Here is a 14,368-nt window from a genome sequence, read left to right as displayed (position 1 = left end):
CCCCCCCCCCCCGCTTCTTTCCAGGAACCTTTGGTTCTCACTTCCTCCAGGCAGTTCTATCTTGCTAGGCTAGCCAGAGGAATGAACACTCAGAGATGTTAGAAAGCCATGTTGAATTTCTATCCTTTTATCTCCCACTTCCCCCCTGTATCCCCACTCCCACTGTGATCAGAGAGGAAGTGGTGAAATATCCCCCCATGAAGGCATCAGGCATAGGGCTGCTCTAACAGGTGTGAATTTCCCTTTCAGACTGAAGCGCATGTGTAGACAGGTTAGGCGGTAGAGTCCTGGAGGGACATTGGTCTGGAAAAGGGTAGGGATGAAAACACAGTCTGTTGACACAATGGCCACAGTACTGGCTGTGTCTGTGGCTTCGGCACAGGTCCCGCCTCTTCACTATTATTCATCGCTGCTAGACAGATGTGTTTTTCTCTGTGGCCTCAGGCAGAGTGGATGCGATCTCACTTGCATGATCTCACTGTGTCTTCGTCCGGGTCTGCGGGAGCTGGAGCCGGACCTCTGTGGTGGTTCAACGCCTCCTGTTCTTAGCTCTGGCCCTGGGTATGATTAATGTCCCATCTAATCACTGGAAGAGATTGCATCAGAGCCATCAGCTTCATAAATCCTCCTCTGGGGACTGTTGTTTGGAAGAGCTTTCCATGCTCCCAGGAGGTCCTGGGCCAAATGTCTTTGCTTTCTTCCCGGAGGCCCATTACCATAATTTTCTTTTAAAATCTTTACTGGGGTAGATGTCTTTGGTGTTAGATCATAGCTGTATCCAGCCATCCCCCTCCTGGAGACTGTGACCACAGACAGATGCTTGCCCCAAAGCCTTGAGCAGCAGCAGACACTTAAGAATTGATTTAGTAGGATAATAAAAGTGACCGGGATCTGTTTAGGGCCTTGTGCTCACCTGTCATTTTGGGTGCTGGTCCTTTTGTCTTTCTAGTTTTTTCTATGGAAGTGGATGATGGTGGCCTTCCCTTTGAGCACCATATTGGGACAACTTTTGCTTTGAGGGCCCTGACTCTTGTTTATTATTGCCAAGTCTCATTCTTTCCTTTACTCTCTATGTCCAACACAAGATCTTGAGTTATTTTTTTCAGTCACATAGCCCTTGAAGGGCTGTGTCTCACTATTTATTATTTGCATTTACAGCATCTCTTTGGAACAAAACTTCTGACAGAATCATACAATAGCAGGCTCTTTCTCAGCTACTGCCTTAGAGTTAATGATCACATATTATTACACTTACGAGCAGCCGAGGAGTGGTGACATAAGCAACAGCATCAAAGCCGTTGTCTGACTACATCTCTTCAAATCACACATCCCTAAACAAGAAGGCTGAAGGGGGAAGAGGATTCAGATGTTCCTGCAGGTGGTTGTCCTGGGTCTGAGGCTAGATATAGGGATGGCTAATGGAGGTTGAGATCTATCTCCTGAGAGCCAGTGAGCAATTGTGGAGAGTCTCCAGAGCTCTGGCAACCGCCAGAGTGGTCACATTCTTGTTCTTAGAGAAGTGTCTTCTCCATTAGGCCTGGAACTCAAAGAGAGCATTGTGTTCTGTCAACCTGCCTGTGCCTGGTGACCCTCAGATCATATTCGTTTGCTCTGTGCATGATGATGAAGGCTCTGGGGAGGGACAGCTGAGAGCAGAGGAGTCTCAGAACACCCCACAGATAGATAGTGAGAGCAGAGGAGCCTCAGAACACCCCACAGATAGGGCTGCATATTTCCCTAAGACCACCCCCCCCACACACACACATTTGCTTCCTGCAGCCTAAGTCTTCCCCCAGGCCTGTGCCTGCAGTTGTGAAGGTGAGAGGCTGGCTTAGATGGGAGAAGCTCTGCTTACAAGGCAATGCAAGATACAACCCCATCTCAAGTTCCTAGGGCTCTGTTGGCCAGCAGAGCCAGCAGCACAGCAGCACTAGATCCACCCTCTGTCTTGCCCCAGCTTGCTCTGCTAAAGAAGGAACTAAACAAATGGCAGGTGTGCCGGCCGAGCCATGCTGCTCAAATTAGCTGTGTTGCTAAGGAAACGAGTCAACTGGTTGAAGGAAGGAGCATTGGGTAAAAGGAATAAATCAATAAGCGAACCTATTTTTATCATTTCCCTAATGATTGTCTTGAAGCTGCTAGACAGGGAAGGGGAAGGGAGAACTGCAGACACTCTAGTCCTCATTAAGGGCTCGGAGCGAGTGAGCAGTGGAGGGATGTTTGGGAAGGTTGCCAGGAAAGTTTATGAAGTGAGGCCCCTAGTGAGCAGACAGTGAGATAGAGGGGAAGCTTTTGCAGGATTGAAGCTCTTTTATGGTCATGTTCTTCTTTGACTTGGTCTAGGCCTTTGTTCACAGGCATTTGATCTTCCGTGGATTTTGCACAGGCTTCCATGACTGTCTTCTTTATATTCAGGTTGATGGTGGATTTTGGTATTGGTTTGATTTTTTTCTTCCTCTGAATATGTATAGATTTAATTGATTTTATGATTATAAGTTAATAGTGCTCATTATAACAGTCAGACAATAGGTAAAGGAGTAAAGAGAAAAATGAAAATAACCCTATTACTCAGAGAAAACTCATTATCCTTCTAGCAAAGCAGGGCCCTACCCCCTTCCCTCTCTCTTAACATTAAAGAGAATGTCTGTGCATGCTGGCTCTTTTTCTTTTTTTGATAGATAATGTATGCCCACAGTATGCAGTACAAAAGTTCAGATGGGGATACTGTGTAGAGAGAATGTAGGATGTCTTTTTATAATGATAACCCAGGCTCTGGTGTCCCTGTGCTATCTGTGTATTGATTAGTCCCTTATTCATTAAATATCAATCACTAGATACCCACTATTTCCAAGCAAAGGGTTGGCCACCAGGGACAGGCCAAGCCTCTGCCCTCAGTTTCCCAGGCCTCTCTGTTTCATTGGTCACTTCTGACAACCATAGACCCAATGGACTCACAAGAGGCAGAGGCTTATGTAGCTTGAATGAGAAAGGGCTCTTTCCCAGTTCTTCCCAGGTAGGTCCTGGGTCCATGGAGGTACTGAGTGGGGGTCAGAGATTGCACTGGGGACTTCTAATCGTGGGCAATAACCAGGTGAGCCCAGTGCTTTTGTGAACAACTTTATTAATAGCATTGGCATACGTGTGTGTGCTGTGCATGGGTGCTTGTGCATGTGTGTGTGCATGTGTGTACATGTATGTGTACATGTGCATGTGCGTGTGTGTGTGTGTGTGTGTGTGTGTGTGTGTTACATGGAAGAGGCAATAGATGAATCAATCAACTCAGAGATTCTAGTACCTCCTCCTCAACTTGTGATGACCAATAAAGCTTGCTGTTTGTTTGTGTTTGTTGTTGTTTTAACTGGGGCTCTTAGCCATGTTTCTGTGAGGGCTAGTCCCGAGAGAGATGCTCTGAACAAAGGACTGCCTGGTGAAGCAAGTCTGGAGCGTGCTTGCTGTGTCCCGCTCCCCACCTCATGGTGTGTGCAGTTCCACACTGTGTACAGTGGTATTAAAGGCTCCAAGCAGACCTGCTGGGAAGGAACCTACTTCACTTTACTTAACCTGGGCTTCCCTCATTTATTTGATTGCAACTTTCTGTAGCCCTAGTATTTTGTGACCTACATCGTAGAGGCAGCACCCCAGATGCCCTCAGCATCTGCAGCCATTCATCAAAACTGCTTTGGCACGCTGTCAGTTTCCTTTCTGGACCAAGTTCCCAGGCAAGGTCAGAAATTCCTTAGCCTCCACGTCTGCCTTATTCTCTCTGTCATCAGATTCATCTTGGAATTCTAGGCATCAGCACCAAGCCCAGCATAGCTTAGCCTGCTCCAGAATCTTATGGGTTGCTGGGCCCTGGGTTAGACTTTTGCCACTCTGCATGAAAAGCCAGCTATATGACAGAGGCATATTCCCAATCCTTGTGCTCTGGTGACCTTGCCAGGGTGTGTGTTGGGTGGGGACTTGTCTTAAGACAGTGGGTGTGCATGCCAGTGTAGATCTCAGAGGGTGCCCTTAGCTTCCAGCGTTTGAAGCAGAAAGGGTGCCTAATAGTACTTGTAGGCTTCCATGCGGTGGCTTCCCTTCAGCTGTGAGGGCTTCAGGAAGCATAATAGAATCTGGGACAGAAGTCCATTTGGAAGTCCAATGAGGCTCATCCATTTTCCAGATCAGGTGGCTGAGCATGAGGAAGCAGAGAATTTCTGGGTTGGGGATGCTGTGTGTGAACTGGAGATGTGTGGGAAGGAAGGTCTGCCAGCTGCGGGAGAATGCCTGTGACTCAGGGATACGTGGAAATGATGGTGGCGGGGATGAGATGGTACTACCAAATGCGGCGGACTAGCAAAGTCACCTTCTCTCCAGCTTCCTGTGCTAGCCCAGGACCAGAGCAACTGGAGGGCCACTAATGTCTCTGTGCATACTTGGCTACTTCTTGCCCCTCCCCGGAGATCCCTGGATATTAATTTGATGCCATTAACACAGGGTTACAGTGGTGATGGGAAGAGAGGCCTTGGGGTACTTCTTTATGATCGGTGTTCTGTGCTAAGTAAAGAGGAGTTTAGGCCCTGTCCTACACTGGCAGCCCTGCTCTGTGGGGTGACAGGAGAATGGTCTCTGTCCTCCCCTCTTTGTGAAACAGACTACCTTTCTCCTCCACCTGAGTTGTGGAATTTGCCAGAGAATAGGTTGAACTGCAAGACTAGTGACACATCTAGCTCACGTTTGTCATAACAGTAATTACAGAATGAAATCCCAACCTTCAGGATGATTGGGCCCTGGGAGGGAGCTGGTGTTTCTCTTTTCTTGCCATGGCCCCACCTTCCCTGAGCATGCAGCAAAGCCCCTCTTCAGGAGTCAGGGAGCCTGCTTTGAATCATGTTTTTTGTTTGTTTGTTTTTGTTTTTTCTTCAGGGGAAAGCTTGCATATTTACTCATTGGGTTCACAGTTTGAGTCCCAGAGGCTGGACTCTGCCATGAGAGATTCCAACCCATGCTAACTATAAATGCAGAATCTTAGGAGAGAATAAGAAGAGACCAAATGTTTCTTCTGGTTTCAGGATGTGCGTTCTGTGTCAGATATTGGGCTCACATGGAGTGGGATAATGGTTTCCTTCCCAGGAATTATTCTTTCTCTCCATGGATCAGAGGTCCTGGAGAGAAGGGTGATACTAGATGGAATTCTGAAAGGATAACAGACAGCTACAGCTTAGTCTTTACTGAGGCCAAAGCTGGTTCTTCTGCCCAGGCACCTGAACCATGGGAAGAGCAGAATTCTTGCTTTTTTCTTCCCTATCAATTTGAAGCCCTATTTATTTCCTGGATTTATGTTTTACTTCACTTACTAATTGGAGTTTCTGATATATGCCTAACTCTAATATTTCCTGCCTGCTTCCTTTTCTTAAAGAAATTGCTTTGTTTTCACCTACCAGTCCTAAAGGGTGATGCCTCTTATGTGAAGGGTCATGCTATCCTGCCTGTCTGCTTACTAATGTAAATCATTCATGCTGCAAGGATCAGCAGGTAGACGTTTGTATGTGTATATACATGGCCATCTTAGAGGCTCTATCCCCTCTTACATGAACTTGATCCTTAACTCCTCTGTTTCACGCCATTTGAGTACATGATCCTGGCCACCATCATCGCCAACTGTATTGTCTTGGCCCTGGAGCAGCATCTTCCTGAGGATGACAAGACCCCAATGTCTCGAAGACTGGTATGTGCCTGCTTTCTTCTCCCTTTCTCCTCTGGGTTCCCTTGACTCAACTTCCCTTCCCCCACTTCCTTTCTCAGACAGCTCTCCGTGAAGTCTTTATTCTGTGCTGAGGGACTAGTTAGCAATGAACCCTGCTGGGACTCAGGAGGGAGAGGGCTTTGCAAATACCAGTGTGTACATCACATGACTGTCAGACAAGAAGAAAGGGCAGGCACGTGGGCCATTTGCTTCACTCCTCTTTCCTAAGGGACCGTTGGAGTGAGAAGGAACAGGGAGGGAGGATGCTGAAAGCATGTGTTGGTGGTTATGAACTTGCTAAATGCTGACATCCTTACTCTCCTAAAGGAATGATTCATGTATCTAATGTATTCCTCCAGAAGAGAGGACACAAATTATTTAAAATCTAAACACATGGGCAAGTGGCCACACAAATGACCCAGGTATGAGAACTCTGAAGTTTCCAGCTAGGGTATAGACCCAAGAATGGAGAAATAAACTTCTGAGCAGTGGTATGCTATCAGGGACTTCCAGGAGAAAAATGTCTAGTCCCAAGGTGGGACACGTGTCAATTTCTATGGCCTTTCCCCTACTGTGTGTTCCATGCAGCTTCAGGTCCTCTTAGTGACTCAGTAACCTAGGCTGTACTCATGTACAAGGCTGGTCATTGTGGGTGTACAGGAGATGGGCAAGGTGTGCCTTTGCCTGTCTCTGATAAAGAATAATTATTTTATTATTGCTCTGTTCTTCATCCTTGCAGGAGAAGACAGAACCATATTTCATTGGGATCTTCTGCTTTGAAGCTGGGATCAAAATTGTGGCTCTAGGGTTCATCTTCCATAAGGGTTCATACCTCCGTAATGGCTGGAATGTCATGGACTTCATTGTGGTCCTCAGTGGGTGAGTCTTGCTTCATGCTTCCTTCCTTCTTGATCTCTTTGTGTGTGTGTGTGTCTCTCTGTGTGTGTGTATGTGTGTGTGTGTATGTGTGTGTATGTGTGTGTGTGTATGCATGTGTGTGTATGTGTGTGTGTGTGTTTGTGTGTGTGTGTTGGGATGCTCATGGTGACATGAGGTAGCTGAACACATGGAGGACAGAGATCAGAATGTATAGTAGAAGCCAAAGAAAAAGATCAAAGCTGAGAGTCTCCATAGAGCTGGACCATAAAGAATCCATCCTTGGAAGAGTTGGGTGTATGTTGCATTAGAGTCATGGGCTCTCAGGGGTGCCTGACTTCCCATTGTATACTTGCTAGATTGCTCAACACCTAGTTTTCCAAGAAGGAGCTTTTTAACTGAAGCAAGTAGCTTGTGCTGGTCTAGAGAAGGGGTCATCCCAAGAGATCAGTCAAAAGATGCTTGGGTGTAGTTTCTTTGGGAGACTAGAGAAGATTCCAATTACTTTTTCTAAACTAAAAATTAAGATTAACACACTGAGAACAGAATCGATGACTTGTAGATTTATTAATGACATAAAATTGAATCATATGAAAATACTTGATAAGTCATTCCTTAGAACTTAGTATAGTATATATTGGAACTGACCTGGTGTTATAGGTACATAAAAGATGGCAATCCACTTAGGTAAATGTTTGCAACATCATTCCTTTGGTTATGATGTTGATGGGTAGATATGTGAGGATGATGGGTACATCCAACACTGCTGGCAGCAGATGGATTGGCATTGTTGGCATTGGGAGTGATAAGAATACTGTCCAGGTTTTCTATGGCTTGTAAGTCTTTGAATCCATTGTCTTTCAGTGCTTGTTGGGGAGAAGAGTAAACTTGTGTAGTTGAGAATTAAGTGTTTGGCATAGACATTTCTGTCCTTAGCTGTTCAGCTCTCTGGTGAGGACAAACAAAGACATGGGACACTGAAGAGAGGGATTGATTATATAGCCACCACTGTGATTGATGAAACATGAGGAAAAAGAACTTTGTAGGGAGTTAGGTAAGAGTCAAGCCTGAGAAACTGAGCTTAGAAACCATGTATTAGAAAAGTCCTAAGTGAGAGCTTGAGTCATGGTATTTCATTCCATTTGAAATAGTATTAGTGTTTGTTTGTTTTTTCATAATACTTTTATTGATTATTTGTGAATTTCACATCACGTGTCCTGATCACACCCACTTCTCAGTCCTCCCCTGTCTGGACCCCCCTACCCTTGTAGCTTCCCCCAACCCCACCCAAAAAAAGAAGAGAAGAAGAAAACAAAACAACAAATCCAATTTGTGTTGTTCATATGCTTGCTGTACTATGGTCAGACTCCCAGTGGCCAGCCCTATAAAGGAAACAGGGTGTTTCCCCACCTGTATCCCCACCAGAAACCTTCAATTTTTCAAAGTGGAGAGCATTTTTATCACCTTTTTTTTTTTACTTTTTAAATATGGTTGACTTTATTGGTATGATACATTAACTTTATTTAAATAACAGCTCATATTTCCACACTCACACTGAGCATTTCAAAAGCTCTTTTCTACACAACATTTCAGGTGATCTCTACAACAATCATTTTGGCCCAGGTGTACTTATTGAATACCTATTTTGTGCCACGTTGAAGACAGAACAGAGGCGAAGGCAGGGGGAGCCCGCTTTCACAGCACGCTGTTAGTACTGATGAGAGAAACACCATGTTCCCTGCCCTACCTGTTTTTTGAGACACGGTCTCATAAAGCTCAGGTTAGCTTCAAACTTACCATGTAGCCAGAAAGGACCTCAACCCCTTTCTCCTGCTGCCCCCTTCCCCCTCCTGAGGGCTGGTATTACAGGCCTGCGCCACCAGCACTATTTCTCCTCCTCCTCATCCTTCTCTTCCTCCTCTTCCTCTTCTTCCTCCTTTTTTTCTTTTTTTAATTAGACATTTTCTTTATTTACATTTCAAATGTTCTCCCCTTTCCTGGTTTCCCCTCCGAAAACCCTCCTATTCCCCCCCTCTGCTTCCCAACCCACCCTCTCCGGCTTCGATGGCTTTCTGTCTAGGGTGTTACTTTTTGGGGGTAGGGGTTGTCACAGAAGCCTTCTATGCCCCTCTTTCTCATTTGTTCATCTGCAGTCACCGATAGCAGTGCAAACATAGCTTCCTTGCCATTTCCAGTCGGCAGGAGCAGGGATCACGGACTTCCACGTGGTTTCTAAGGGCAGCAGACTGATTTGTTTGTGTGTGTGTATGTGTAATTTGGTACTGCTCAATGTTATATGCACTGAAATCATTTGTAGTTTCTGGTCTAAGCCACTCATTTTTATTTTAAATTGTCATATATTGATTTTTAAAAATACAGAAAAAAACTGAAGAGAAAAATCCCTGCTCACTGATTAAAAGCAATTTCTGATTTTAAGAGCAATTTCTGAATTTAAGAGCAAGGCTCTAATGGCATCTCCTTCCATCCCTTTAAAGCAAAGGGAGCTTTCTTTTGGATGTCTGTAATTTTTCTGCCTTTCTCAATATATGATGAGCATATCACACATCATTCAGTACTTTACCGAAATTTTGTGGTGACTGAAGAACACTTTGTTAAGTGGATGCACACAGCTTGTTGCTTGTTTCTGTCTGATATTCGACACTTAGATTGCTTTCTGGTTTTTGCTATGATACATAATTATTAAGGATGCTCTAACATATGTCTTTTGGATGCCACAATTTACTAGACAGTTTGACAGGTTGAAGTGCAGTCAGTTCTCTGTATCTTTGGCTTCTGAGCAGACCCAGCCAAGCGTGGATAGGAAGTGTTTGGGGAAAATGCATCTGTAGTGAGCCTGAAAAGGCTTCATTCTTATCTCTAGTTCCTAAGCAGTATAGAATAACTAATATTTACATAGTGTTTATGCTGTATGGTCTTGTAGGTAATGTAGAGATGATTCAAAGCATCCAGGAGGGAGGATGTGCATATAATTTATGCTACTAACATGACATGTTACATAACATACATGAGCACGTGTTAGCTTCAGTATCCACAGAGTCTCAGAGCCAGTCTCCTCCAGGTACCATAAGACAGCTGTACTTTGCAGGGGAAATCTGGTGGTTCTGGTGTAGGAAGTGGGGACTCTGATATGTATGGGAAGGTAGAAGACCCTTACCATCTGACCAGACAAGGGAAGATCAATATGGACTTTAATAAGGGCTGTCAACATGGTTGAAGGGCCAGGTTTACAGGAACCAGCCAGGCACTTTTCCTGCTATCGCTAAGAAGACTACTGCTCCTCACCTGCATGTCCAGGGAGCGCTAGTGCTTGGCCAAGTCAATTGTCCTGTGTGCTGTCTGCCCAGTTTTCTTGGTGGTTTCTCAGATATTGATGGCTCTCTGGGTAAATTTGACTATGGGTACTTCCTAGTTGAGTCAACACGACTTTGGTCCTGATCCCATCCCACCCCCACCCAACATGGAGGAGTTCTTCTCAGTTCACATGTAGATGCTTTCCAGGCAACAGTTCACTGTGCTCTTGATGGCTGAGGGCTGAGGTTCTGACCCACTGCAATGGAATGGGTAATTGAACTGTCCATATTTGCACATTCGCCTACAACCTTGCTTTGCTGCTAGGAGGCATACCACCTCTGGAGGCAGCCCATGTTTTAGAATACTAGAATGGCAGTATTGATGGTGTTCTCTCTTTCTTAGTGGTGTGTTTAACTAGGGACATTTTACAATTATGGCATCTTAACTTCAGTTAATATGTTGCAGTACCAACTAGTGAGGTGGGCAGAACAGACTGCAGAGATGGGTTATCCAGTACTCTACTGGCAGGTTTTGTGTTAACTTGACACAGGCTGGAGTTATCACAGAGAAGGGAGCTTCAGTTAGGGAAGTGCCTCCATGAGATCCAGCTGTGGGGCATTTTCTCAATTAGTGATCAAGGGGGTAGGGCCCTTTGTGGGTGGTGCCATCCCTGGGTTGGAAGTCTTGGGTTTTATAAGAGATCAGGCTGAGAAAGCCAGAGGAAGCAAGCCAGTAAGAAACATCCCTCTGTGGCCTCTGCATCAGCTCCTGCTTCCTGACCTGCTTGAGTTCCAGACCTGACTTCCTCTGGTGATGAACAGCCATGTGGAAGTAAGCTGAATAAACCCTTTCCTCCCCAACTTGCTTCTTGGTCATGATGTTTGTGCAGGAATAGAAACCCTGACTAAGACAAGTACCCAGTATGTTATATCATCTCCTCACTATCACTTGCTTTCTGTTGGAAGATCCTAGGGTTTAGATCATGCTCTCTAATGCAGGACTGCTATTTTTAAAGCCCACTCCATGCATCCCCTCTCCTGGCCACACCATCTTTCTTTCTTTTTTTTTTTTCTCCTTGACACCTGCTTCCAGAGTTATTCCTGCTGACAGCACTTCCTTCCCACCTTGTCTTCAGGTGTCACCTCACATTCTACCCCTGTGCACAGAGGGATTGACAGTGTTGGAGCATGACACGATGCTTCAGGGTTGAGGCTGCATAACATCTTAGCTTTCAGTTCTGGTGGTGGGTGGGGGGCGGGAGGGTTGGGGGCAGGAGGGTGGCTGCTAGGGAATCATACAGCTGGCTCAGCACGAGACCTGTCGTCATTATCCTGCTGCTAAGAGACAAGTATTTGGGGGGACTGGAGTCCCCACATTCTGTCTGTGCTAACCTTCCATAGCATTCTTAGACATGTAAATTGAAGACATGCATGGTTTAAGTCAGTCATTTCATATAATCCCTATAAACCCATACAAAGGGCTATCCAAGTCTATTTTCTACTACTACAGAATATCAAACACTGGGTGTTTCTAATTTTTTTTTTTTTAAAACAGAAACAATTCTGGTATCTGAACAGTCTTAAGAGCTGATACTGGCATCTGATGAAGCCCTTCTTGCTGTGTCCTCACAGAGCCAATGACATCCTGTGCTGAAGAAGAGAAGGAAACTAACCAAGCTCACCCTTTTAGCAGGAGTCTGTTCCTGTCATAAGTAGCCTGGTTATAGCATATAGTCTATGCTTTAGGGAGGTATCCACCCAACCAAATCACCCCAGAAAGGCACCAGTCTTGCTACATCACAGTGCTGCTTCAATCTCAACAGGGGCATTGCAGGGGGACTTCAGATTACAGTAGGGATCTTGTTGGCCTCATTTTCCAGACAATGACATTGAGGCTTATAGAGGGTATGTGTCTAAACAGCAGACACTATCTAGGACAGTGGTTCTCAACCTGTGTGTTACAACCCCTGCAGGGGGGGGGGTCAGAGACCCTTTCACAGGGCTGGCTAAAATCATGAGAAAACACATATATTTACATCACAATTCATAACAGTAACAAAATTACAGTTATGAAGTAGCAATGAAATAATTCTATGGTGGGGAGGGGAGTCAGCACAATGTGAAGAATTGTATTAAAGGGTTGCAGCATTAGGAAGGTTGAGAACCACTGATCTGGGAACTTGAGCCCATGTCTTCAGCCTCTAAGCCCATTCTGCAACATTCTTTGTTCTTGTACCATCAGTCACCTTTGCTAACTCAAGGCTCTGTAGTTGTAGATCTCCATAGTTCATATTCCTTTGGTCCCCTAGGAGCAGTGGATTGAGCACAGCAGGGATGTAGATCATCATACAAGTGTTTCCAACTCAAAGCAGGAGCTGCAACTGTGGTTTGAAGAAGGCAAGCTCTCCTGTGTCTGTCTGAGACTTCAGTCTGGAGGCTTCCAACACAGCACCTTTCTCCATGGTAAAGAAAGTCAGCTCTTAACATAATGCTGTTTGGTGCCTGACAAGTAGATCAAATGGGCCAGCTGACTTCTTCATGAATTGGCTTGTTTAGACACTCATTCATTCATCCACTTGCTTATTCAACAAGACAAATCTTGTTGACTGAGAAATACCCAAATCAGTTTAATTCTCATCTCTGCTGAAACAAACTTCTGTCTGCTACAATGTGTGATTGCTCTTAAATTGGTAATAATTCAGGAAGCTCTATGTTTAAACTCTTGTCAGGCCACCTGGAACATTCTATATTATTTAAAATACCATTATATATTAATCTTAATAGGAAGTTATTGAAACTAAGCATATAGAGATAAAGATCTCTAAACCATTGTAAGAGCAGGCCCTGGAAGACATCCAGGCTTTATGACCTTTGTTCATCTCTGTATGCCCAGAGTCTGGTATATAGTTATTGCTTGTAAATTTTGATGTATTACTTGTCCCACTACCAAAGTCTTATATCCTCTACAGAATTCAAGAAGAGTGGTGAGCGAGGCCTGGTCCTGGAGTACAAGAGTTTAAACAGAGCCTCCTGAATTATTACCAATTTAAGAGCAATCCCACATTGTAGCATACAGAAGTTTGTTTCAGCAGAGATGAGAATTAAACTGATTTGGGTGTTTCTCAGTCAACAATATTTGTCCTCACACCTTTGGTCTCACTGGGACCTGTGTCTACAACTCCATCTGCCTAGCTTACTTTGTTAGGGAAATGGAAGCTGAAGATTTGTACTCCAGGCTAATAAGAAATACTGGGCTCTCTGTGATATCTCCTTGGGAAGTGGTCAAGGCTTCTAGAGGAAGCTGGGTGGGATGCAGGGAAAAGCCAGCACTCATTTGTCCTATAACACTGGCATTTAGCAAACCTTGGGCTAAAGCCTACATTCTACAGGTGATATTTCTAATTCATAAAAGTAATATCTTAAATAAGAAGTATTAGGTTTAATTATTTTCCCCAGGCCCATTTCAAGGATGAATAATCTAAGACACAGAAAGTATTAATAATGTGTTTATATCCAAGTGAATGCTACAATACTCTCCTTTTCACATATTTTAGCATTTTGCTATTTCAATTACCTGTGGTCAACCACAGCCTGGAAATAATAAGTGGACACTTCCTAAGTATTGAACGGCATCCCCTTCTAAGTAGCATGGTAAGATCTCTGGCTATTCCTTACTATCCTGACAGAGACATGAACCATCTCTTTGTCCAGGGTGCCCACAATGCATATATATTCTTGCCTCTCTGATATCAGTTCCTCCTTTCAAGGAATTGCAAAACTTGTACTCCATTGGTCTTTATTTCATAATGGCCCCAGTTGTGAATGTAGTAATGTTGGCCATTTTTCTATAGTGTGTTTTTGTAACTTGTATTATAATTAGTTCTGTTAATCTCTTACTGTGTCTAAACTATAAAGTAAATTTTATCATAGGCAAGTATATATGGAAGTAGGGAATGTAGAGAAAGTCATGATGTCCTAGAGTTGTGTCCTAGCTGTGGTTCTTCATGCCTCAGGGAGGTCCTGGACAAGACCTCCTGCAGGTAAGGGAGGCAGTTATGGATGATAAACAGAGCTTGAACCCAGTCTGTCTGCCTTTAGTGTCTGGGTTTCTTTTCTGGGCCATGGTATCTTCTGAGCTTAGAGATGCTATTAGCATCTTAGAGATGCTCTTCGCCACTGAAGAAGTTCTAGCTTCTCTCTTTATTTCCTCTGCACATCATTTGGTTCAGGCCCAGTGGTAAGCTGTAATGTTGTTTGTCTTACACTTAGGAATCCTTATTTTCAGTCTTGGTTATATATATATATATATATATATATATACAATTAGTTTTTAATTTCTTTTTTTATTAGATATTTTTGTTATTTACATGTAAATTTCTCCTTTCCCAGTTTCCCCTCCAAAAGCAAACAAAGAAACAAACAAAAACAACAAAAACAAAACCCTGTTGCCTCC

The 14,368-nt window shown here is 44.2% G+C and overlaps 1 protein-coding gene across 11 annotated transcripts in view; it reads left to right on the top strand.

Annotated features, from left to right (window-relative positions):
* The window catches only part of Cacna1e (calcium voltage-gated channel subunit alpha1 E), a 485,364-nt gene that overhangs the window by 175,268 nt on the left and 295,728 nt on the right, over nucleotides 1–14,368 (top strand). For all 11 annotated transcript variants that reach the window (XM_031385114.1, XM_031385091.1, XM_031385097.1 and 8 more), the window contains 2 exons: nucleotides 5,605–5,710; nucleotides 6,468–6,607. In XM_031385114.1, coding sequence (XP_031240974.1) covers nucleotides 5,605–5,710; nucleotides 6,468–6,607 — 246 coding nt within the window. The remainder of the gene's footprint in view (nucleotides 1–5,604; nucleotides 5,711–6,467; nucleotides 6,608–14,368) is intronic.

The sequence above is a fragment of the Mastomys coucha genome, unplaced genomic scaffold, assembly GCF_008632895.1.
Source record: "Mastomys coucha isolate ucsf_1 unplaced genomic scaffold, UCSF_Mcou_1 pScaffold1, whole genome shotgun sequence".
Taxonomy (NCBI): Eukaryota; Metazoa; Chordata; class Mammalia; order Rodentia; family Muridae; genus Mastomys; species Mastomys coucha.
The sequence above is the reverse complement of the archived record's forward strand: the minus strand, read 5'-3'. Positions and strand labels throughout refer to the sequence as shown.